Source organism: Paroedura picta, chromosome 2, assembly GCF_049243985.1.
Source record: "Paroedura picta isolate Pp20150507F chromosome 2, Ppicta_v3.0, whole genome shotgun sequence".
Classification (NCBI taxonomy): domain Eukaryota; kingdom Metazoa; phylum Chordata; class Lepidosauria; order Squamata; family Gekkonidae; genus Paroedura; species Paroedura picta.
Window position 1 is genome coordinate 34,940,715 of NC_135370.1, and position 24,522 is coordinate 34,965,236.

General features: G+C 47.7%; 1 protein-coding gene across 2 annotated transcripts; it reads right to left on the bottom strand.

The window, feature by feature from the left end:
* Positions 1-565: 565 nt before the first annotated feature.
* Positions 566-22,134, bottom strand: CDCA7 (cell division cycle associated 7). Of its 2 annotated transcripts, XR_013228025.1 has the most exons (11): positions 21,756-22,134; positions 14,714-14,836; positions 14,170-14,280; positions 10,466-10,714; positions 9,803-9,880; positions 7,447-7,638; positions 5,651-5,791; positions 3,861-4,010; positions 3,537-3,673; positions 2,215-2,734; positions 566-2,081 (listed from the first exon to the last, which is right to left on the bottom strand). XR_013228025.1 is itself a non-coding variant. In XM_077319693.1 (10 exons), the coding sequence occupies exons 1-10, from the start codon at positions 21,774-21,776 to the stop codon at positions 2,704-2,706; spliced, it is 1,233 nt and encodes a 410-aa protein (XP_077175808.1). In that variant the 5' UTR covers positions 21,777-22,134; the 3' UTR covers positions 566-2,703. The 2 variants fall into 2 exon arrangements, 1 of the variants encoding a protein (XP_077175808.1); XM_077319693.1 differs by having other exon boundaries at positions 566-2,734.
* Between the last annotated feature and the right edge of the window lie 2,388 nt (positions 22,135-24,522).

A 24,522-nucleotide genomic window follows, 5' to 3' on the forward strand; every position in this document is an offset into this window, starting at 1 on the left:
CCCCATGAACAATGATCCTCCAGGCCTTCCTGTCCTCTACCATTCCCCAGAGTCCATTTAAGTTTGCACCGACTGCTTCAGTGACTCCATCCAGCCACCTCATGCTCTGTCGTCCCCTTCTTCTTTTGCCCTCAATTGCTCCCAGCATTAGGCTCTTCTCCAGGGAGTCCTTCCTTCTCATGAGGTGGCCAAAGTATTTGAGCTTCATCTTCAGGATCTGGCCTTCTAAGGAGCAGACAGGGCTGTAGGGCCCCACAAATCCTTAAACTTGCTCTGGTGCTGCAGGTCCCACAAATCCTGAAACTACTCCTGAAACGAGACATGTGTTTTTTCTTCTGTATGCGCCACTGATGTCCTCTACTGCGACAGATGGGAGAACTTGTATATGCCCACATGTGGCAAAGAACGAGTGTGCTATTCCTGGGGGGGGGGGGGGGTGCAGGAGACTTCTCCCATAGAATGACCACAAAGCGAGAATTTAGTGGAAGTCAACACCCCCACCCGACCATGGAAATCTCCCCATACACATACACCATGTATGCTAGAATACATACCACGACAACAATTTCTAAGCAATGGGTATTTTTTTTAATTATCAAAATTAAACTTTGTACATAAGAGCTTCCTAGATGTTAGCATCCATTTACACAGCCTTAAGACCCTACTACTTCAACATATTAGTATTTGTTGCAGTGCTTTAAAAAAAATCTGCAAAATCTGGATGCTGAGCTAGGCATTTCATGTAGGACCAAAGACCACCTAGAACTGTTAAAAAAAAAACAGGACACATCTGAGTAGTAGGTCTCCATCCCAATCCCAACATAATCTGCGGACAGAACAAAATGGCTATGAAAACGTGTTCAAATGTACGACGGGAAAGCAAACCCTATTCCCCCACTCTGAGCAATGGAACCTGCCTTATAATACGATGCGCTGAACTTTAAGAGGATGTTGCATACCACAAAAACCACAGAAAGACATCGCCCTGTCTAAAGAAGTCCCTTTCTCTCATTCTACGGGTTCACAACCACCCTAAAGACTTAGAAATTCATGGTCACCTGTCAGCATCTTTCAGGCCCCACGCCCTGTATTAACTGAAAACTAGTGTTGCTGTAATTCTCGCACCACATTGTGAAGTCCTACAGCATTTCGAGTCAACTGGAATCTTGCTCCAAGAGAAACGGCACGATTGAATGCAAGGAAGGGCAAGCCAGCGGAACACTCTACTGCTTCATCTCTGAGCAAATATTGCCCTTTGGAATATTACCGCTTGCCTGAGCTCTCTTTTTTAGACTCCAGTGTAGATAGTCGACAGCCTTTCCTATCGTCAGCCTGGTTTATTTCTGTAGCTCAGTGTTCATCTCGTTGCCACCAAAGGCTCCTGGACTGCATGGCCCATGTGCAAGAGCTAGTTTCTGGCTCCTACAGCCCCTCACAAATAGGTTATTCTGTAGAGTCGAGGCTTCTGCGCTTCAGCTGCTTCTGCGGCCGTTCAAGCCCGAAGCACCCAGCGCCGTGGCAGGGAAGGGAGCACCAGTTGGTGCACACACGCAGGTGCAGAGCTCTGCACATGCATGTGGGCACCAGGTCGCACGCCACCACTGGTGCTGCCCCCTGCCACAGTGCTGGCCGATTCGGGCTTCAACAGCCGCTGAAGTGGCCAAAGCACACAAACCTAGTTCACACGCATACCCTGTATAATTCCTGTGGACATCATTAGACTATTGCATGTCATCTATGTATACTAGGTTTTGCATTCACGGGCTGCACGCAAACAGGAGGGGATGCAGGAGAAAAGCACAACGGCCATGTCTCCTGTACATAGGACTTGGATGCACAGCCACAGCATAGGCCAGCCTAAAGCACTTTCATGCATCTTGGTCTTCTGGCCTCTTGAGATGCAATGGTAGCGTTTTGAAGAGCAAGACTGACTCACTCAACCAGGCACTCCTTAGTTGCCTGCCCCTCTAAATACTGCATAAAAACTATTAACAAAAGAAAAAGAAAATGACACACGCTCCCATACAAAGCAAAAAAGCAAAACCAAAACACCAGCATGTACTAAGCCAGGGGTAGTCAACCTGTGGTCCTCCAGATGTCCATGGACTACAATTCCCAGGAGCCCCTGCCAGCAGACGCTGGCAGGGGCTCCTGGGAATTGTAGTCCATGGTCATCTGGAGGACCACAGGTTGACTACCCCTGTACTAAGCCACATTTGATAGCTCTGGATTTAAACTGATTCAAGCCACCGACCCATCCGTCAATTTTTACGAAGCGTCTATGTTTGACGCTGCTTGTTGCAAGCAATTCGGTTATCAGAGCTTATACCATTTCCCAGGACCGGCAAATTAAACCATACGAGCTGCTAACATTTTTAAAGAGCCTTAAGAACTAAGAAGTATCTACTTGGATTGCTGCTAAATATCCTGCAGGTGACAACTGCACAAGCAGATGCTGTTCAGTACAACTAAAGGGGGGGGAGGAAATAAGGGACTGCAAAGGAACACTGGAAGCAGGAACGTTTGTAAACATCAGCCTAAGGTAAACTCTGCAGCAGGAAATTTCAGGCAGATGACAGAGATGCTCTGGTGGCTCTTAAAAAAATAAGTCAAAGGGCGTAAGAAGCCCAGGAATTAAAACCTCATTCAAATCGACAATTAACATGCTTAGCATCAGTGCAACTGCTTAGCAGGGCTGGAGCTTCAGTCTTGCATTTCAAGTTCTTGTTTCAGGCTGCAAATAAAAATTAATAAATTAGTCAGGCACAGAACTAAATTTATAAGACTGCCAATAACCCAATACAAGGAATTGTTAAAAAAAAAAAAAAAAGGATGGTCTCAGGCAGATCCCCTTGTCCCCAAGGGGGCCTTTAACTGGAGAGAATTGGGAAGAACTCGCTCTTTCTAACAGCCTCCGGTTTTTGCTCCATGGCATAGAACAGAAAATACAGAAAATAATTCCCTCCTTCCTTTAGCAGACCTCTGCCCCTGAAAATTCCTGGGGCTCACCCCGAGACAGGCTTTCTCAACAAGGGTTTCATGACACCCTGGGGTTTCTTGATGGCCCTGGAAGGGTTTCCTGAATGGGTGGGAGTTAACTGATTTTTTGATATATTTTTTAATTTGTTAAACATTTAGCAGGTGAACTGACCATATGTCGCCATGTTGACATGTCTGCCCCCCCCCCCCAAATGGCCAGTGATGAGTCTACAGGGGGTGGGAAGGGGACAGGCCCCAAGTGGGCAAGTACACAGCTATACTACCCAACCACATTTTGCATGATTGTGCCACTTCTGGGGTTTCTCAAAGCCTAACGAATTTTTCAGGGGTTTCTCAATGGTAAAAAAATTGAGAAAGGCTGCCCTGGGAGCTGCATTTCAGGGGCATACGGGACAGGGCTAGGGGTAGCTCCACTTCTACAGTCGGATATCTTTCTGCTAGAGGTAATTTTAGGCAAATTGAGCTCCAAATTTACGAATCCTACAAGGCACAGAAATGGATAGAAGAGGGAGAAGCCCTGCATTAAAAAAACGTACCTTTTCAAGTAAGCATGAACGTTGTCATATCCGTGGTACTTGGCCAAGTACACCAGCACACCAGTGGCACACCGCCCTTCCCGCTGCCTGCAGAAGCTACAGTTGCAGATTCCACGGCAAGGAGGGCAGTACCAGTTCTAAAAAGCAAAAAAGGAAAGCAGAATGCATTCACAACCCATCTCTGCAATCATTCACACCGTGGTTCAAAGAGGAAATCTGTGCCCCAGGAGCATGAAGTTCAAATGCACTCCTCTTAAATTCAAAACAAGACTGGGAAGACAGTTTACCCTTAAAAGCGACCGGGCACCAAAACAGAGCCCTTACCGGATCCAGCAAAGCAGTCCTGACTTCTTCCCCGTAACGGTTGCGGAGGCAAGGCCCACAGAACTGGCCACGCACTCCTAAGCAGTCAGGGTTACGACAGTTCGTCTTGGTGTCTATCGTTTTCTGGCGACACTGATGACAGGTGGAACCCTGGGGGGGGGGAAGGTAGAGAGGGACAAAGCAATACAAATCAGGTCTGGAAGTCATTGGAGGTGCTATAATCCAGCCATCTGCCCAGTGGCCACTTTTGTACGGCTCAAGGAGACTCCCAAACAAAGTCCTTTGGAAACACAGAGTGGTCTTGCATTTTGACAGCTAATGACAAGGTTGTTAGTTGCAAAGTTGTGTCCAACCCATCGCGACCCCATGGACAATGATCCTCCAGGCCTTCCTGTCCTCTACCATTCCCCGGAGTCTATTTAAGCTCACACCGACTGCTTCAGTGACTCCATCCAGCCACCTCATTCTCTGTCGCCCCCTTCTTTTTTTGCCCTCAATAGCTCCCAGCATTAGGCTCTTCTCCAGGGAGTCATTCCTTCTCATGAGGTGGCCAAAGTATTTGAGTTTCATCTTCAGGATCTGGCCTTCTAAGGAGCAGTCAGGGCTGATCTCCTCTAGGACTGACCAGTTTGTTCGCCTTGCAGTCCAAGGGACTCGCAAGAGTCTTCTCCAGCACCAGAGTTCAAAAGCCTCAATTCTTTGATGAGAATTGAGGGTGACAAGGTAGGAGTGCTTTAATCCCAGGAACAGTAGCACTGATAGGCCGAAAAAGTTTTTACTGAGGACTATTTTATTAGAGGATGCAGAGGGAACAGGCTTGCATTTAAAGGGCTCCCGTCACCGACCAGACCCCTTGGAAGCAGAGAGGGAGAAGATTCAAGGCAGGCAGGCTCCAGTTTCCAGTCTCAACTGGCTGGCTGTTGGCTGCCAACAAGCCTTGAGGGAACAGTGTTGCCGCTTCGACAGAGGCTTAAGTGTGCAGGAATTCACACTAAATCTTCTCCGGGCATGGAGGTAAAATAAGCTTCGGTTAATGAGACAAGTCAGATTTCATTGCATGTAGCCAAAGGCCATTACAATATAAAAAGAGGGTTTTAAAAGAAGATTTAAAACATTTCATTTCAATAATAAAATAGTATGAATTAGACAGAACATTTCACTTCGGCACTCTTGGTGACCATCCTCAAATGCAACGGAACGCTCCAAAAGCAAAGGGCTCCACTTTTCACGAACGCCCGGCTATGGACAACTCCAAGAAGTTCAAAGAGTCTGCTAGCCCTGATTAGTGAGTTTAAAGTTGGCAGTAACTTTCTGTCTCGTCCTTTCTCCCGTAAGAAGGCTGCCAGCTCTAGAACAAGGAAAGTCCAAACTAGAAAAATCCAACCAATTGGCTAGTACAAAAATGTAATCTTTTTTGTTTATAATTATTCAGATTTATATTATGTAGATACTGCCTTCATATCTATAGTGTACAAACATAAACCAAAACGGGTTCCGGATAAACACATTTTTTCCCCCAATAGCCCATTTTCAACGTTCTTTTCTTAGTGGTTTTTATAATATAAATGGTCCTTCAGGCTCCGTGCGTTTCATGGAGGTTGCTTTACTGCTCTATGGCTAGGAAAACTCCCTTATCCCTGGATCAAGAGAACCTTAAATAAGTTCAAGCAAACAGCGTAAACTTTTGGAATGTTGGGTTTGTCCAAAAATCACCCCAAAGAGCTAAGAGCAGTGAACTGGATAAAAATAAATATAGCAGCGCTTCCACAATAGGATGCAAAAATTCTTACCGTCACCCGGTTGTACACCTTATCGCGGGCTGTCTCACAGATATTATCCAGCTCTCCCTCAGTTATTTCTTCCACTGGGCGGATAATATGAGGGAGCGTCATAGCGCTAGAACGCCGTCTCCTGGGCATGTCCATTTCATCCTGGAAGCAGCAGGGAAACCAAAATGGCACAAAATACTTTTGGATTGAGGTCACGTATGCACATATATACTAGGAGGCTGGCTCACACAGGGAATAATGCTGTCCAGTTTCTTACCAAAAGTATCTTCAGGTTTGAGCCCCACACATTAAAAGCAACCCCCCCCCCACGGCCAGAATCAACACAACCACATGTGGACACCAGAAAAGCTCCTTCTGGTTTATGCTTCCATTTTTACTGCACAGACCAATGGAAGTCACAGACGTGTGTCGACCCCGTTGCTTATGAGCCTGGAGACGACTGAGAGGGGATCTGATAACCATCTTCAAGTATTTTAAAGGGTGCCATGTAGAGCAGTGGTCCCCAACCTTTTTATCACTAGGGACCACTCAACACCTTTTACTGAGGCCTGGTGGGGGGAAGGGGGTAGTTTACTCCTCTACTCTCAACCACTGCCCTAACGCTCTCTGATCGCTATGTAATGTTTAAACATCCCTTCAAAATAAGATACAGACACGCCACAACAATGAACATAAGGACAATGACATATCAATGGAAACCCTCAGCTTGTTTCTCTGCAACGAGAAAGTCTCATCTGGGAATGATGGGAGACAATGACACCCGAAGTGTGTTGTAAAGGGCCGGGGGGGATGAAGTAAAGGGCTGGGGGGCGGGGGAGAAGGCGTCCTTCGGGGCCCACCTCCAATTAGTCGAAGGACCACATGTGGTCCACAGCCCACAGGTTGGGGATCGCTAATATAGAGGATGGAGCAGAGTTGTTCTCTCTTGCCCCAGAGGGACAGACCAGAATGAATAGGATGAAATTAGTTCAAAAGAAATTCTGTCTAAACATCCGGAAGAAGTTCCTGACAGTTAGAGTGGTTCCTCAGTGGAACAGGCTTCCTCGGGAGGTGGTGGGTTCTCCATCTTTGGAGATTTTTAAACAGAGGCTGGATAGCCATCTGACGGAGAGGCTGATTCTGTGAAGCCTTAAGGTGGTGGCAGGTTACAGTGGATGAGCGATAGGGTTTGTGAGCGTCCTGCATAGTGCAGGGGGTTGGACTAGATGACCCAAGAGGTCCCTTCCAACTCTGTTATTCATTGATTCACTATCTCACTCCATTTAAACCACTTGTGAACCACCATTGGCCATCATCTCGTATTCCCCAAAGGTTTAGGGCCAAGCTCGATGTGACAACACCCACAGGTGAGACACGAGGGCCAAATCCTAAATGGGCCCACAGTGCAGAAGACACTTTTGCCCCTGTCCGCCCCCCACAATCTCTTTTCAAGTGCTGCAATGTCAGCAGGTGGGTTGTGTGCATGCAGCCATGTCTGTACCTGAAAAGGTGCATGGGGGAGGAGCATTTCGGCTCCCCATGCTGTGAGCCCAACTGGGACTGGGCCTTTGTGACGTTTTTAAAACTATCTTAATCCCGTTTTAAAATCTCTTTGTGCTTAGGAAGGATCCAACTTTCGGATGCCTCCAGTTTGGCCCAGAGAAAATCCATTTGCCTTATATGAATTCCACGATGGTTTTCAATCGTGATTAAATACAAAAGTTTATTCTTAATGCGAACTGCATTTGAGTTGCCTCGGCTACTTTTATCATGTTCCCCAAAAGACTTTAAATCAAAAATACATTAGTAATTCTAACCTCTGAGAAGTCATCTGGTATTTTTCTCCTCACTAAGGCAAAAGGATCCTCTTCCTCCTCCTCCTTCACTGATACAGGACTTGGAGGACCTTCGATCAAAGATCTGGATCTTGTGTGGGGCCTAGAACGTCTTTCTGGATTTCTTCTTAAAGCACTTCTTGGAAAGGATCTCCTCGGAGATCTCTGTGGTTTCTAGAGTGAGGAACAAAAACAGTCTAAGTATTCTGTGCTATGATATGGAACTATAACCATCAGCTTCATTCAGCCAAGGCTCAGTTTAGCCATCCTGCAAAGATATGCTCTGTACCACCTTGCTTAGAACCCAAACCGCGGTTTGAGCTTCCAACTGCTCAGGTAAACCGTGGTTTATGGTCGCTTACACACACAGTTTCCCTCCACTTAACTCTCCCATTTCCACGGACTTGCTGCTTTTGAAAGAAGAGTAATGGCTTTAACCACGGTTTGTCAAACCGTAGTTAAGTTTCCTATATGCTGTTATCAGAAATGCACCCAATTCATGGCGAGCTCAAACTCTAATCCTAAACACAAACACCTTTAGCAGTTGTCTTCTCATGAAAATCCCGTTTGGGTAGATTTATTATGCTACCCTAAGCTATTTGGAGGTACGGCACGAATAAACTATGCTGGATAGTTACGGTGTGATTAATACACAAAGGTTTTGCGACAGTAACTATGGTAACTGTGGTGAAAGAATAAGCAAAGAGGAAAGCTACAAATGGCAGAGCATCTGCATTGCAAGCAGAAGGTTTCTGGTCTGATCCTCAACTCCTCCAATTAAGAGTCAGACAGGAGGTAAAAGATCCCCCTCAGGGACCCTGGAGGGCTCCTGCCAGTCTGAGCGCACAAAACCCGACTTTAATGGACCAACGGCCTGATTCAGTATGAAGCAGGAACAAAGAGTTAGCTCAACTCAAAAAGCCTCCGAGGTTTTGTTTTATTGCTTCTTTCTCCTCCTCTCTGCCTCAAAGCTTAACTCACCCAAGATGCTAGAACAAGGAGGCCTTGCCACAGAATTTAGATAATTGGAATCTAGTCCAGCAATGTTCACTGCCTCTTCTGAGCATTGCTCTACAATGTGACACCCACCTCGTATTTCAGGAGAGCTGGGGTTTTGTACTCCACTTTTTATTATGCAAAGGAGTCTCAAGGCGGCTTAAGAAGACCCTTCCTCTCCCCACAACAGGTGAGGCTGGCAGAGCTCTGAGAGAATGGTGACTGGCCCAAGGTCACCAAGCTGCCTGCCTGTGGAGGAGTGGGGAATCAAACCCGGTTCCCCAGATCAGATACTGCCACTCTGCATAGTGCAAAAGGTTGGACTAGATGACCCATGAAGTCCCTTCCAACTCTATGATTCTTAACTACTACACCGAGCTGACTCTTGCCTGAAGGATAAGCAATATCATTGCCCAGTGAGACTTGTGTTTGGCTCTTGCCTGAATTTCTGTGCCTCCTGCAAGGGACACCCAAATGTCAACACAGGAAAGTAAAGGGCGCTCAGCCCTCCAACTGCCAAAGCCTGCTCCAAGCCAGCTAACAGTGTAGTGCACCTTCTTCTTACCTCTCTGCCTTCCTGTTCCCTCCCCAACAAGAGCCAGAACAGACTTGGCCATTTTGTTCTGACTTAAGCTGCAAGCTTCGTACCAGAGAGAGAACAGGAGCAGTGAGGTTCAACAGTGGTTGGAAGAAACCACCTTACATGCTTCGTTATATATTTTATAATATTGTATGTGTGTGCTGGTTGGGAGGGGCAGACAGGGGTGGAGTCAGGTGGCTCTTCTGGATGATAAGAATTGAGAAGGAGCCACACAGTGAGTACCACTGACCTGGTTTAGCCACGACAACTCATTGCAAGACCAAATCCCAGACCAGGATATGAACACACACACACACACCAACAAATCTGAACTTCAAAGCTTTAGCTCTGTTTTATCTCTGAACTTCAAAGCTTTATCTCTGTTTATCTCACTGGCAGTCTTCAAGCAAAGGTTGGATACACACTTTTTTTGGATGCTTTAGGATGCTTAGGGCTGATCCTGCTTTGAGCAGGGGGTTGGACTAGATGGCCTGTATGGCCCCTTCCAACTCTATGATTCTATGTTTTTAGTGCTCTTCTGGCACACGGCTGAACAGAACTTTGATCTGTTTGTTTTAGATATGGAGACTTCCGGGTGCTTTCGGCTCACAGTTTTGAGAAAGGGAAATGAAGAGACGACCGCAACGTCGGCAACCGTTTCATCCCAAGGAACTGGACTTTGTACCTTTCTTATTTAAACAAGCTGAGTACAGTCAAAACGTAGTCACTCCAACAACAACTAAGAAAGTCATTCCCACTTACCTGAGTGGGAGATGCCAGTGCTGCTTCCCCGGCAAAAATCCCAGGCATGTTTTTTAAGTCTGCCATTAGCTTTGCAAGCTGCAAAAGGGAAAAAAAATAGAAATCATGCTGTGAAACACTGGGAGAATTTACACTTCTAGGGCCTACGGCTGTGGGACTCTACAGAGAACAGAAATGCTTTTTGGGGTAGACCCCAACGTTCCACTAAAAAATCCTTTGAGCTGGAAAACACTGGAGGATGCTAGTCCCTCCTCCCAACCCATCTGCCCCACCCAAAACAGGAGACTTGATGCTAGGGTTGTGCGCTTCAGTGCGGTTCGGCCACCTTGGCGATCTCCACCTGGCATGCCGCCGCCACCCTTCCTCTCCCCGCCACTGGCTACCTAAGCGCCACTTCGGTGATCGCTGGGGTGGCCGAACCGCACTGAAGCGCACAAACCCTCCTTGATGCCCACTGTCACAGCAGCCACTCATGGGGCCAACAATACATGAACTGTGCAGGGACTAAACTTCATTAATTGTAGAGGGAAATCATTTTAAGTGAACGAAAAAGAGTCGAGCAGAACGTAGATGACCAAGCTCTTATCAATGGGCGTGTAGAATTCTGAAATCAAAAGCATTTCTTCAGTTCAGATGCTCCAGACACATTTCATTCCCACTTACCATGGCCTTGTTTTCCTTGATGTTTAAAGCTCTTTTCTCCAAGAATTTGGAACCTCTTTCTTCATCGGAATCCGAATCCAAGTCCAATGCGGGCTTGGTGGCCACGCGTTCGCTCTTCCCTCTCTTGGACCTTGGAGGTGGGAATTTAATTGCAACTTTCATCAGACGGACAGAGCACTCCCGCAGTCTCTTGTGTGGGAATTTATTTTCCATGTCCGTATCGTTTTCTTTAGAATCCGTCTCCAGCTTCTATTCAAAGCAAAAACAGGACTTGTAGCTGCTACCTGAGGAGCCTGAACTCATAGAAGCAGTCCAACAACATACACACACACACACACCCCACTAGGAAATGCTATTAAAAATTAAATCATAGAATCTCAAGAGTTGGAAAGGGCCATACAGACCATCTAATCCAGTGGTTCTCAACCTTCCTAATTCCGCGACCCTTTAATAGAGTTCCTCATGTGGTGGTGACCCCCAACCATAAAATTATGGAAGTGTTCTTTCCCAGAAATTAAACCAAAGCTGACCAATGTCATGAAGATCTATTGTTCATGACTGTATATAAATTGGGTTTCTCAGTTCAGCTCTGCCTCTTGTCCCACCATGCTGATCTCACTCTTCTCCTCTGCTCCAGACAGACGAACGCTTTATCTCAATCTACCCCATAAGGCTGTTGTGTAGATACCCCCCCCCCGGCCAAACTGCTTGCCCTGCCGCGATCCCTGTGAAAGGGTCTTTTGACCCCTATAGGAGTCCCGACCCCCAGTTTGAGAACCACTGAATTCTAATCGAACTCCCTGCTCAATGCAGGATCAGCCTAAAGCATCTTTGAAATGTATCGGTCCAGCCACTGCTTAAAGACCACTAGGAAGGGGGAGCTCACCACCTCCTTAGGCAGCTGCTTCCACTGCTGAACTACTCTTACTGTGAATATTTCCCCCCTGATATCTTGCTGTTATTGTTCTACACATAGTTTAAACCCATAACTGCAGGTCCTCTCCTCTTCTGCCAACAGGAACCATTCCCTGCCCTCCTCCAAGTGACAACCTTTCAAATACTTGAGATCGATCATGTCCCCTCTCAACCTCCTCTTCTCCAGGCTGGACATTCCCAAGACCCTCAGCCTTTCCTCATAGGGCTCAGTCCCCAGGCCCTGGATCACTCATGTTTCACTCTTCTGAACCCTTTCAATTTTGTCCCCTTAAGTCTGACTCTTAAGTTTCCTCACCATCTTTTCAGAGTTCAATTTTTGTCCTTTTTCAAGTCCAAAGCCAATATATATATATATATTATTGAGTAAAACCAAAGAAAGAACTGCTTTGACCCATGTAGCATCAGCCCGGCAACCAAACTCACATGGAGAACTCAACAATGACACATTAGGGGATCCTCATTCTAACAATTGTTGATAAAGAACCTCGTCCACCTCTGTTCCTATTTGAACTTTTTTGCTGCATCTGCTCAATGCCAGTTGGAAAGCTCGCTGGGCCTCAGAAAGGAAGAGGAAACACCTGTGGCGGCAGATGTGCATGCTTTTACTTGGGAGAATAAAAGGGGGAAAGAGGACCTAAAAACTGTGCAAAAAGAGAAACATTAAGGGGAAAGGAAGACCTCTGCGGAAGATCAAGACACAGCAGTTGCTTACAACTTGTCCTCATGGACAGGTTATCGGCAGAGCAAAACAAAACTCCAAGAGAAACTAGGTCCAAGCAGAGAGACCTTGGGGTTACTCAACCAGAGAGCAAAGAAGAAGAGTTGGGTTTGATACCCCGCTTTTCGCTGCACAAAGAAATCTCACAGCAGCTTCTGATCGCCTTCCCTTCCTCTCCCCACAACAGACACGCTGTGAGGTAGGTGGGGCTGAGAGAGCTCTAACAGGACTGCTCGGTCAGAACAGCACTATCAGGGCTGTGACAAGCCCAAGGTCACCCAGCTAGCTGCATGTGGAGGAGGAACAGGGTATCAAACTGGCTCGCCAGATTAGAAGGGAAGGTGCCTCATTAAATTCACTGTCTACCAGCATGAATTTGCTCTACACTGCTTTGCTTAGACAGCCAGCCAGCCAAGTAGTCTATATTCGCTCAAGTAACCTGTTTGCAACCCCAATATACCATTCTGAACAAAGCTTCCTATGGTGTTTTTAATGTCCACTGATGGATCAGGGCCGAGCTAGACGCCCAAGACAAGTTTAAGGAGGGCGGCCTTTCAAAATAGCAATACTGAAGGGTCTCTAAATTTATCCACGGCTTTGCACGGCAATGCAAACCCCGATCTAAAACTAGGCATGAGACAGGAGAGCCATACACTGATATCCCACCGTCATTCTTTTAAGAAAACATCAAAGACGTGGCACTTGCTCCCTGACCCATTTCCCTGGTCTAAACTGCCTCCCTCTGAAAATCCTCACCTGAATAGGCATAAGGACCTGCTCTGACAAAGCTAATCCACCAGAAAAATACCAATTCACATTAGGGTTGCACGCTCTGGTGCACTTCGGCGAGCACTGAAGCCCCACGGAGGGGAGAGGCGGCGGTGTGGGCACCAGCTGGCCTGCCACCGGCACCCTCCCCTCTGCACCGCTGGCCACCTTGGGCTTCGGTGCTCGCCAAATTGGCCGGAGCACACAACCCTCATTCACATCCTTTGTGGGGGAGGGGGTAGTTTCCGCACTCCCATCACAGGGAGATGCATTCCTCCACAAATCTACATCCCTAACTTTATTGAGGTTGCCTCACACTTGGGGTTTCATTTCCCAGACACCTGGAACACGGTCTTCTCCACTGTGCTGTCAAAGCTTTGGAACCCTCTTCCACTGAAAACTTAGTAGTTTTCCTCGCTGTCCCATATTTCAGAAGCGTCTTAAGAAGTTCCCTGTCCATCAAGGCTCTGGTGGTTAGTTTTGAAAATATTGTAATGCAATGCTTTATATTCTCATCTTGCAGTTTTATCATATCCCTCTTTGAACTTCTTCTGGGGTGTAGAATCTGTTAGCTATTGAAAAACCTTATACAAAACCTTATACGTATGCTATGAAGACGTCATGACACTTAAGAGTCTGGGAAAGGAGGCCTTTATTTTAGCCAACCCGACCCTCTCATTTTGCTCCCCCAATGCTGACCCTGGGGCTCGGCTGTCCACGCACCCCACCCCAGGCACAGTGGGCTACTGGTGTGGGGGGGAGGGGGGGGGAGACAGAAAACTCCACCCACTCTGTAGATGACTGGGTCTCTCCCAGCACATTTTCCATAATTAAGACTGTTCAAGATTGCAGTTTGCGCTACAACTTGTCATTTGTGCTACACATGAGAACTGAAGAGCTGCTCTTTTAATACCCCGTTTTTCATTACCTAAAGGAGTTTCAAAGCAGCTTACAAACGTTTTCCCTTCCTCTCCCCACATCAAACATGTTGTGATGTAGGTGGGGCTGAGAGAGCTCTGCAAGAACGGCTCTCAGAGAGGTATGACTAGCCCAAATCTAGCCAGTTGGCTGCATGTGGAGGAATGGGGGATCAAGCCCGGTTCTCCAGATTAGAGCTCGCCACTTTGTAACCACGACACCATGCTGGCATCTTGCTTCAACAGAGCCATCTTTCTTTTATTTGCTCGATTATCCGCATGACATTAACTAGTAATGCCATACTGCAGCACCCACGTGCCCACGCAGGGCGAAGGCAATTAGCCAGTTAAACCGTGCAACTCACCAGCACATCCTGGATCTCACTTTCTGAAAAACCGCAGAATGATTCATCGTCCGAGTGCTCGTAAAAAATCTTCGCCATTTCTTCCATGACATCTGGCTTGAACTTCGGTTTCTTAAAAAGAATAAGTACACTAGGTGTTTCTCTCTCTCTCTTTTTTAAAAAAAGAGAACCTATTTTCCATAAACTGTGCAAAGAGCAAATCACATTTTACAAGTGCACTACAAGAGAATAGCTTTTGTAACAAAGAAAAATGGTTCGGGGGGGGGGGGTTACAATTGGTTTCAGAGCTGTTATGGCAAATCATCAGGCATGTTAGGTTAGACGACATTTCAAAAGGGTAGAATAAGTGGCTAATCTACCTCCAACAATTACTACCTAGAAGCACCAGGGAAAAAGTGAAATGAAATTACAGTACATACTGTACATTCATAACCGCTGTATGGAAATGTAAGCAAAGCATTTTAATCGTGTCTGGGGCATTTCCCCTCCCTCTCCTCCTCTCCCGGCCCATTCAACTCTGTTTAGCCGCGCACTTTTTACTTACAGTGTTTGCAAAATTATCAGAGCCAAAACTGTCACAACTGTCATCAGAGGATGAAGAGGTTTCCATGGGGATCAATTTTGTATTTCGGATTGCTGAGAATTTCTTGTCTCTTGAAAGGTCACCCTGTGAAATGAAGATGGCAGTTCAATTAGTTACTATTCTAAGATTATTTACCAGAATAAATGATGAGGCTCAAACCTGATTATGCCAGGCACTGAGGTTTGCTACACACCGGCTTAGTAGGGTCATTATTAGAAATTTCTTCCGCGTACCGTGTGCCAGATTCACAAATAAATCCAGTTAAGTGTTCTGTCTTAAACAGCAGGCAGGCATTACAACAGATATTTATTTAACATGTATTAGTCTTAATTAGTCTGTCACACTTTTTGGAAACCACAAGAGATTTTTAGCTGGAGCTTCTGCAGACTGAACTGGGTATCTTTCTGCATCCCAAGCAGATGCTCTACCTCTGAGTTGGGCCTCCCCCTCGTGCTAGTTTTAGAATTAATGCAATGCCATTGCACCAAAGATTGCACTATTTTGCAACGTAATGCTGTCTTTTTGTAATTACAATGCACTTGTGTATGTGTGCATGCATGTGTCCATCCATCCCCCCATCTATCAGCAGCAATATGAATTTATACCTTAGATTAGTGATCCCCAACCTGTGGGCCACGGACCACATGTGGTCTGTCAACTAATTGGAGGTGGGCCGCGAAGAACGCCTTGCCCCCCCCCCCCCGGCCCTTTACAACACACTTCAGGTGTCATTGTCTCCCATCACTCCCAGATGGGACTATCTCGTTGCAGAGAAACAAGCTCAGGGTTCCCATTGATTTGTCATTGTCATGAGTTAAAATTTCCATGAAAATAAAATGTTCCTTATGTTCATTGTTGTGGCGTGTCTGTATCTTATTTTGAAGGGATGTTTAAACATTACCATAGCGATCAGAGAGCGCTAGGGCAGTGGTTGAGAGTAGAGGAGTAAACTATCCCCCCCCCCCCCGTGCCTCAGTAAAATTGTCAAGCGTTGAGTGGTCCCCGGTGATAAAAAGGTTGGGGACCACTGCCTTAGAAAACTAAAAAAGATCCAGTTATCTTTGCTATCAATATTCTACTACTTTTCTTGCCAATTTCAAAGCTATTCGGTCTATACTTCATATGCCCATTTCAGCCTTGGCTAATTACGGAATGACATACTAGCTGCATCATTGAATTGCTCTTGCATTTCAGCAGACCTTATCTTATTTTTACATTAACCTATGTTTTGTATGAATCAACTTGAACAGAAATATGCCGCTGGCACTTCAAATGTTTTTCTTTTAAAAGAGATGAAACTGTAAGAATGTACTTGTAACAAAATCTCTGGCAAATGTTTTCGATAGAATTATGAATCCAAAAAAGTGTTTCTCTCGTGAAGCAATATCCATGAACAGCTCATGTTTTACAGGTATCAGTAAGGCAATATGCATGTTTAACTGAGATTTTTTTCCTAGCTGATGTCTTGCAACTAATATAGCACAAATGTCCACAGGGTATGCCTCTGTGCATAGGATACTTCACTTTGCAAACACTTTGTAGCTTAACATCAAGTCCATATGACAACTTGTAAGGCCACAGGAATTCACACTTGATTGCAGCAACACCCTACTGCACAGGTTGCCAAACGGATGCCCGTGGGCACCATGGCCTCAGTGACGCCTTTTCTAGTCCCTGCCAAGTAATTTTAGAAAGTGGGAAGGCCCGAGGTTTTAGACTGGCTGTGCAGATTGTCAAAAAATTTGCCAGCGGCTGCCACCACAGCACAAGGATACTCACTGTGAGACTGTGACTGAGCTTTGACAGCCATTTTGTGAATGGCTCCACCTCCTGTGGCAGCCATTTTGTGGCGACATCCACCCCACTGTGTCAGAATTCCAAAAGGTGGCCACAGGTTAAAAACGGCTGGAGACCCCCTACTCTCATTATTAGTTTCTTTTTCATCTGTCACCATTTTTAGTCAAGGCAAATATGTAGGCAATGCATGTTGTCATGACAAATCCCACTGTCTTCTAACTTGAATCTCCCCCCCGTCTCAAACTCAACAATAACAAGATTGCCAACTTGCACCAGAAGTTCAGTAGTTACTTCTGCATCCTGATTTTCTTTGAGGAAAAACACCTTTCCAATAGGGACATCATTCGGCATTCCAACGCAGAGGCATACCCTAAACCAGGGGTAGTCAAACTGCGGCCCTCCAGATGTCCATGGACTACAATTCCCAGAAGCCCCTGCCAGCAAATGCAAATGCTGGCAGGGGCTTCTGGGAATCGTAGTCCATGGACATCTGGAGGGCCGCAGTTTGACTACCCCTGCCCTAAATGAACCCATACAGATAAAACACTGTGTTGCATGCCTTTTACTGGATTTACACTTGCAAATATCCTACCAAGATCTTTTCTTCCACGCTCCAGTAAACTTGTGCCTTCGGAGGTAGCATTCTCAAGTTTTAAAAAATTCCTAGGTAGTGTGCATCACCCTCAAAAAACCTGCCAGCCTTCTTGGTTTAACTAGGGGAAGCAGCTTCTAGAAGGGCCTGTATTCTTCATACAGCCTAGGAGAAGCTGGTAGAAGACTCATAGCATTTCAAGAAAGGACGCTGGATCGAGGAAAGAAATGTGCATGAGTCTACATCCTTCTAAGTCTGATAATCAACCTTTATACAAATATTTTAGTAAACATACTGATATCTCTTCTTTTATATGGAAGTGATGATGTAGAAGTACATGTTAAATTCAGATGGAAGAAATTGTAGTCTCATATTTATATATTTTTATTATTTATATATTCGATTTTTTTTCCCACCACTCTTGGCTCACCGGCTCATGGCGGGTTACATGATAAAATTCCCATACAATAAAATTCCAATTAAAAACCACAATAATATTAACCAGCCAATGATGGTTTTATTCATGGTAGCATTTGATTCATTTCAGTTCTTCTGCTTCCAGGAAGTTTTAAATTGTCAATCGTAATTGGGTTTTTTTATGTTTTTATTGTGCTTAGAGGCACCTGTGAGGGTGAAAGGTGGCTAATAAATGTGGCTAATAAATGTTTTAAATAACTTTGAAAACTTGTTAAATTGCAAAACAGCCACTGGCTGAACTTGTATAGGTTGTGTTTTTTTTTGTGGTGGGGGGTGGACAAATTTAGCCAAACTAGGACAAACATATAACCACTCTGCCATGAACTGAATGAAGTCATATTAAGGGAGCTTTATTCTAGTTCAGAGAGCAGGATGGACAGTCATCAACAAGATGGCAAAAACATGTGTTGGCCACAAAAGTTGGGTATTACATATTTTAAGCATCAGTGCATTTCTACAGGAAATGTATTCAAATTTTGTTCTCACATTTAGCTAGGCATTTAGATAACCTGCTGTTAGGCACAGAATTCATGATTCCACACCAATAATCAGTGCCATTCGGGAGTAGTTCGTCCGGGCCACATTACGGCCTGGTCTCAATTTCTCCAAAGCTCCAGCTAGCAATGCAGAACTGAACCACCAGGCCAGGACTCAGGTCACCTCGGACTGCCCTGCAATCCTTACTCAGTAGTTACACACACTTTCCTAGCACATCAGCAAGAGCAAGTATGCAAGCTAAGTATACTTAGCTGCTCTGCATGGGTTATAAAATAATGTATACAAACAAGATCCACAATGGCACAAAACAGCTTAGTCCCACCACTGCATTCCAAACAAGCTCCAATCTAGCCACAGGGAGAATGTGGGTTGCAACCCTAGACCTGGGAATTAACCCCAAGGAATTCATCTGGTTTTACTTCTGAGCAAGTATGTACAGGAAGAGGCAGAGGAAGGGGAGAGAACAGTATCAACTTTATGGTGCTTCGAGTTGTTCCACAAGCAAAAAGAGAAAAGGTTTGAAACGCAGTGTCTGAAAAAAGGAGCCAAGTCTGCTCTAGTATTCCTTTACCCTTGAGTAATCCTACCATTTGCCACCTACAGTGAGAAGTGGTTTAAGGATTTGCAGGGCCCATAGCACCACAGTCAGTTTAAGGATTTGTGGGGCGCTAGTGGAGTACAAATGTGGTGGGAGCTGCCAGACTGGGGGGCAGAAGCCCCCCCCCAGTGGAAAGGGCTGTCACCTTGGGTGGCCTTAAAGGAAAATGGGGGGGGGGGAGGGCTAGAGCAGCCTTTCTCAACTTTTTTTACCACTGAGAAACCCTTAAACCAGGGGTAGTCAAACTGCAGCCCTCCCGATGTCCATGGACTACAATTCCCAGGAGCCCCTGCCAGCGAATTCGCTGGCAGGGGCTCCTGGGAATTGTAGTCCATGGACATCGGGAGGGCCGCAGTTTGACTACCCCTGCCTTAAACATTCAAGCTTCCAGAAGCCCCAGATGAGACAGGATCATGCAGAATATGGTTGGGAAGCAGAGCTGTGGACATGCCCACTCAGGGCTCCTCCCCTTCCCACCCCCTCCAGGCCCATCATTGGCCACTTTGGGAAGGGAGGTGGGACAACATGACCACAGATGGTCATATCATCATCATCACAATTAATAATTTTAAAAAATATTTATTTAAAATTAATTACCTCACACCCATTCAGGAAACCCTTCAAGGGCCCCCAAGAAACCCCAGGGTTTCCGAAACCGTGGTTGAGAAAGCCTGGGCTAAGGCCTTGATCCATGGGGGGGGGGGGGAGAGAGGCACTGTGTGGGGCCCCAGCACATTCCATATGGATAAACCAGCCTGGCCTCCAGTCATCCAGGATAAAAGAGCTAAAGGGGGGGGGGAGACTCAGTTCTGACCAGCCTATCTCCTAGGGCAGGGGCTCATGGGAACTGTAGTCCATGGACATCGGGAGGGCCGCAGTTTGACTACCCCTGCCTTAAACATTCAAGCTTCCAGAAGCCCCAGATGAGACAGGATCATGCAGAATATGGTTGGGAAGCAGAGCTGTGGACATGCCCACTCAGGGCTCCTCCCCTTCCCACCCCCTCCAGGCCCATCATTGGCCACTTTGGGAAGGGAGGTGGGACAACATGACCACAGATGGTCATATCATCATCATCACAATTAATAATTTTAAAAAATATTTATTTAAAATTAATTACCTCACACCCATTCAGGAAACCCTTCTAGGGCCCCCAAGAAACCCCAGGGTTTCCGAAACCGTGGTTGAGAAAGCCTGGGCTAAGGCCTTGATCCATGGGGGGGGGAGAGAGGCACTGTGTGGGGCCCCAGCACATTCCATATGGATAAACCAGCCTGGCCTCCAGTCATCCAGGATAAAAGAGCTAAAGGGGGGGGGGGGAGACTCAGTTCTGACTGAGGCAGGGGCTCATGGGAACTGTAGGGCAGGGGCTCATGGGAACTGTAGTCCATGGACATCTGGAGGGCCACAGGTTGACGACCCCTGTCCTGGGGGACTAGCAGCGATACTTTGTATCTGCAAAAAAACGACCAGAGTCTTCCTAACCACCTGTGGATTCCAAAACAGCCCACGACTCATCCCGTGTCTTGGAGACCTGCCCAACAGTTCCAAAGAGGCGCATCGAGAGAGCAAAGCAGACCTGGGCAGGAAGACCCAAATCCAGACCCCTGAGCAGGAAAGGGGAGGGAGCAGGGCCCTGAGGCAAGAGGCGGCGCCGCATCCCGCCCTTCTGGGTCGCGCAAAGCCCCCAAGCGACGCGACCCCGCCCCACCCACCACTCTTGGAGGGGAAGGGCGAAGGCGCGCAGAGCCTAGGCCAGCCAGGAGCGCCTCACGCGTGGGACGGGACGGGAGGGGAGCCAAGGGCTGGGCGCGGGCAGGAAAGGAAAGCCTCCGCTTGGCCCTTTGCCGTCGGGGGGGGGGGGGAAGGGAGCCGCCTCCTCTGGCTCCTCAGGAGACCGGCGCACGGCCAGAGGGCGCGCCCCGCAGTGCCGTCGGCCTCTCCAAGCGAGGACAAAGCCAAACACGTGGGAAGACGGCTGGGCAGCCCTGGCCCGCGGAGGAAAGCCCACGTTGCCGGGGGGGGGGGGGTAATTTCTCAGCAAGCCTGCTTGGGGATGGCGCTGGCCTTCTCGGGGTTAGGGCAAAGGTGGTTGTCGCAGAAGGACCCCCCCCTCCCAGCACACCCCCAGTCTCCAGGGGGGTCTGCCCCCAGGTTTTCCGAGGCCGGAGCTCGCCGGGTGGAGGGGGTCGAAAGCACGCTTCGCGTCACTAACTTCCCGCGTACTTTTGCGGCTGCATCTTCCTGCGCGGAATAGGGAAAAGACCACTGGGAGTGCGTGGATTAAAGCGGGGGCAGGCAAACGGTGGCCCTCCAGATGTCCGTGGCCCACAAATGCTGGCAGGAGCTCATGGGAATTGTAGTCCATGGCCATCTGGAGGGCCACCGTTTGCCTGCCCCTGAATTAAAGGGTGCGGGATGAGTCCAAAAGTTTGGCGCAGAGGAGGCGCGGGGGGCGCTCCCCGGCCAGAGCTGGCTCGCGTGAAAGCGGCAAGCGCCGCCGACCCATTTCAGGCTTTTGCAGAGGACGCTCCCGGTCCCCGGAGGGCTATAGGGAAAAGCGTGGTAGGAGGAGGAGGGGAGGCACAGAAATCTGCGTCTACTTGGGAGGAAGGTCCCACCACGCTCGCCGGGACTTCCTTCTCGGGCAACACGCGTGGGATCGAGCTGCGCGGCTCCAGGCGGTGAGGCTTACTCCTGAGCAAGCATGCTGCCTCGAAGGCGTGGCGGGGCCCCGGGAGAAGCCTCACTACGCCCCCGCCTCCCGATCCTTCTCCTCCCCACACTTTCCAACCAAGCTTCTCAGCTCTCTACCGAAGAGTGCGCCTCTTCCGACTCCACCGGAGCGGCTCCGGATCAGCCGGAGGAGGAAAACCACCGAGTCGCGGCTGGTCATGCCTCCCCCGGCCGAATCCTTGGCTGGGAGTGGGGAGGGGGCTCCCTTCCCAAGCGAGCGAGACTCCCCCGAAGTGAGCCCCCGGCCCCTCCATGGGGCCCAGTCCCAGGAAAGTGTGCGGGTGGGGCTCGCAGCCGCGACCTACCTTCAGCCCCAGGGGATCCATGCCGCCTGCAGCCCTCGGTGGGACGCCGCTTTTCTTCTCGCTCGGACAGCGCAAGGAGAGCCGCGCCACGCCGCCGGACTCGCGCCAAAGGAGCTCGCAACTCCGCGGGGGCGGGGAGGCGGGGCGGTCTCTTTCTTTTTTTCCCGCGAAAGTCGCCGCGGTCTTGGACGGTCCGCAAAGCACCGGCGCCGGACCCCCGGTTTATGCCGCCGCCGCCGCTTGGTCCTGACCCGGGCGCCCGTCGGGCGAGGGCGAGGCCAAAAAAATTCCTGAAGTCCCGCGGGTGGGAGAACCCGGCCAGGGGGGAACCATCCGGAGAGAAACCCGCGGGAGCGTTTTGTGGCGCTGCAAGGACCCAACTCAGTGGCGCGAAATTGCAATGGAGTATTTGCATAGGGAGAAAGGGAGGGGGCGGGGCGGGGTTGGGGAAAAGGCGTCTTGCCCGCGCACGTCCCGGAGCAGAAGGACCGGGCTGAGGCGGAGAAAACTGTGCTCCGTTTGAATGTGCCCCGAGGTCTTCCTGGGAAGCGTTTCAAGCAGGGGTGGGAGCCAAAAAATCGTAACTCGTTAAGGGAAGGAACTCTTGGCCTTTGATCCTGCCGATGTTAGAAGCGCGACCTTCGACGCCGCTTTTTCTTGGTTTTTTAAAATTTAGAATACAGCTGAGGGTTTTCTGGATACCGGGGTTTTCAACACAGCAACGGACCAAGAAACCTTTTGACTTCCCACCTGCCTTGTTGAAATTATGAACCACGGAAACAATAAGTTTTTGCTGTAGCAGGTATCTTGAGAGCTGTCCTAAATTAATAAAATGAATAAATTCAAAAAATGAAACGTCATTTTTGGATTTGTGTTTAGCATTGATAACGCAGGAGTCCAGTGGCACTTTGCATTTTATTCCTTTCCTTCATTTATATCCTGACTTTCTCCCCAAAAGGCTTACATTCTTCTGCCACAACAACCCTTTGAGGTGGTTTAGGTGTGTCACTGGCTCAGTGTCACCCAGTGAGTTTCCATGGTAGAGAAGAGACACGAACCTGGGTCTCCCCAGTTCCTAACCCAGGACCCTAGCCACTAAGCCACACTGGTATTTATTGTAGCATAGGCTTTCCTGAGTTCACCTCATCAGATGCATGAGACATTTCTTCATTAGCCAGATACATTTATACTATAAGGCTGCAACCGGGTTCCATGTTCCATTTCACAACCCTTTTCTTTGGTGTGTTTGCAGATTTTAGTACTAAAAGTGTCTCTGCTGAGGTGGGCTCTGAAAGCTTACAGTTCAATAAAGACATATTCAGGTGTGTAGTTGTGACGGTCTGAAGCAACAAGACAAAGTTTGAGTCCAGTGGCACCTTTAAGACCAACGAAGAATTGAAGTTTGTTGGTTTTAAAAGCACCTCTAGATTCAAACTACAACCCCTCTGGTATTTTTAGCTTGGGTGGCCAGCTTCTAGGTGGTGGCTGAAAATGTTGTCTATTACAGCTAATTTCCAGGTGAGAGATACACCTGGATAAAATGGCTGCTTTGGAAGGTGGACTCTACAGCATTATACTGAAGTCTCCCAGTTCCCCAAACCATGTCCTTCTAAGGTTCAACCCTCAAAATATCCAAATATTTCCCAACCCAGAGTTGGCAATCCTTATCCTTGGCATTGGCATCTCCTGATGAAAAGAGAAATATTCAGTTTTTAGTCAGAAGAAATGAAACACTGAAAGGCTATACCCACTTCAGATTGTATGCAGATTTGGTCGACTGGCATCAGAAATGCCTGCCAAGAATCAACTGCAGTTATTGGCACCTATTTGGCAAGAATGTTTTGGTCCCGGTTTTCTATGACAGGCGCTCCCCGGCCTTGAAAGCCGAGCAAACATGGGCCTCGCTGCACGTGTGTGGTACACACACAAGCCAGATAATCTGTAACCCAAACCTGGAATGATCGGGAAAACTGAGCTGGCGGACAGACCAAATCACAATAGGCTACGGTGGTGTGTAAACTCTGGCCGTGTTATTATTTCTTGTGAGGCTGCGGCCGGGCTGACATGTTCAAAGGATCTCCATTTTAAAGAAGCTCTTAATTACATACTTACCTGCACCAGTGGTTTTCTCAAAGGGCACGGAGAAACAAATGAATGCCAGAACAGTTCTCCAGGGACTAGGCCACACTTCAATTTCCTAAATCTGCTTTAGCTCAGGGATGCTTTTCATCCAGGAGAGAAAAGAGATTTTTGCCTCTTTTCCTCCCACTGGAGTTTAAGATTGGGCAGCTTCCAGGGAAGCAGAAGTACCGATTCTAATTGTGGCTGCCAATTAAATATCTGAAATAATGTGTGAACAAGACAAGTTAACTTTTTAAAAGTTCCCTCAGTATCATTACAGATAACCATTAGGCCTTTTACTATCGGGTCTCCTGGTGTTCTTGAACACTTGAAAAATGTCTTTTAAAAGACATGGGTTGAGAATAGGGCCAGATAAAGAAAACTAAGCTCATGGCATCCGGCCCTCTCAGTTCCTGGCAAATAGATGGGGAAGAAATGGAGGTAGTGACAGATTTTATTTTCCTGGGCTCCAAGATCACTGCAGATGGGGACTGCAGCAAAGAAATTAAAAGACGCTTGCTCCTGGGGAGGAAAGCTATGGCAAATCTAGACAGCATCCGAAAAAGCAGAGACATCACCCTGCCAACAAAAGTGCGTCTAATCAAGGCTATGGTCTTCCCAGTTGCAATGTATGGCTGCGAAAGTT

Coding starts and splice junctions, on each gene's coding strand:
- CDCA7 (XM_077319693.1), bottom strand. CDS start 21,776: ATGGATCCCCTGGGGCTGAAG. Junction 14,837..21,755: donor TGGATCCCCTGGGGCTGAAG/GTAGGTCGCGGC, acceptor TTCATTTCACAG/GGTGACCTTTCAAGAGACAA. Junction 5,792..7,446: donor TACCAGATGACTTCTCAGAG/GTTAGAATTACT, acceptor TGCTGCTTCCAG/GATGAAATGGACATGCCCAG.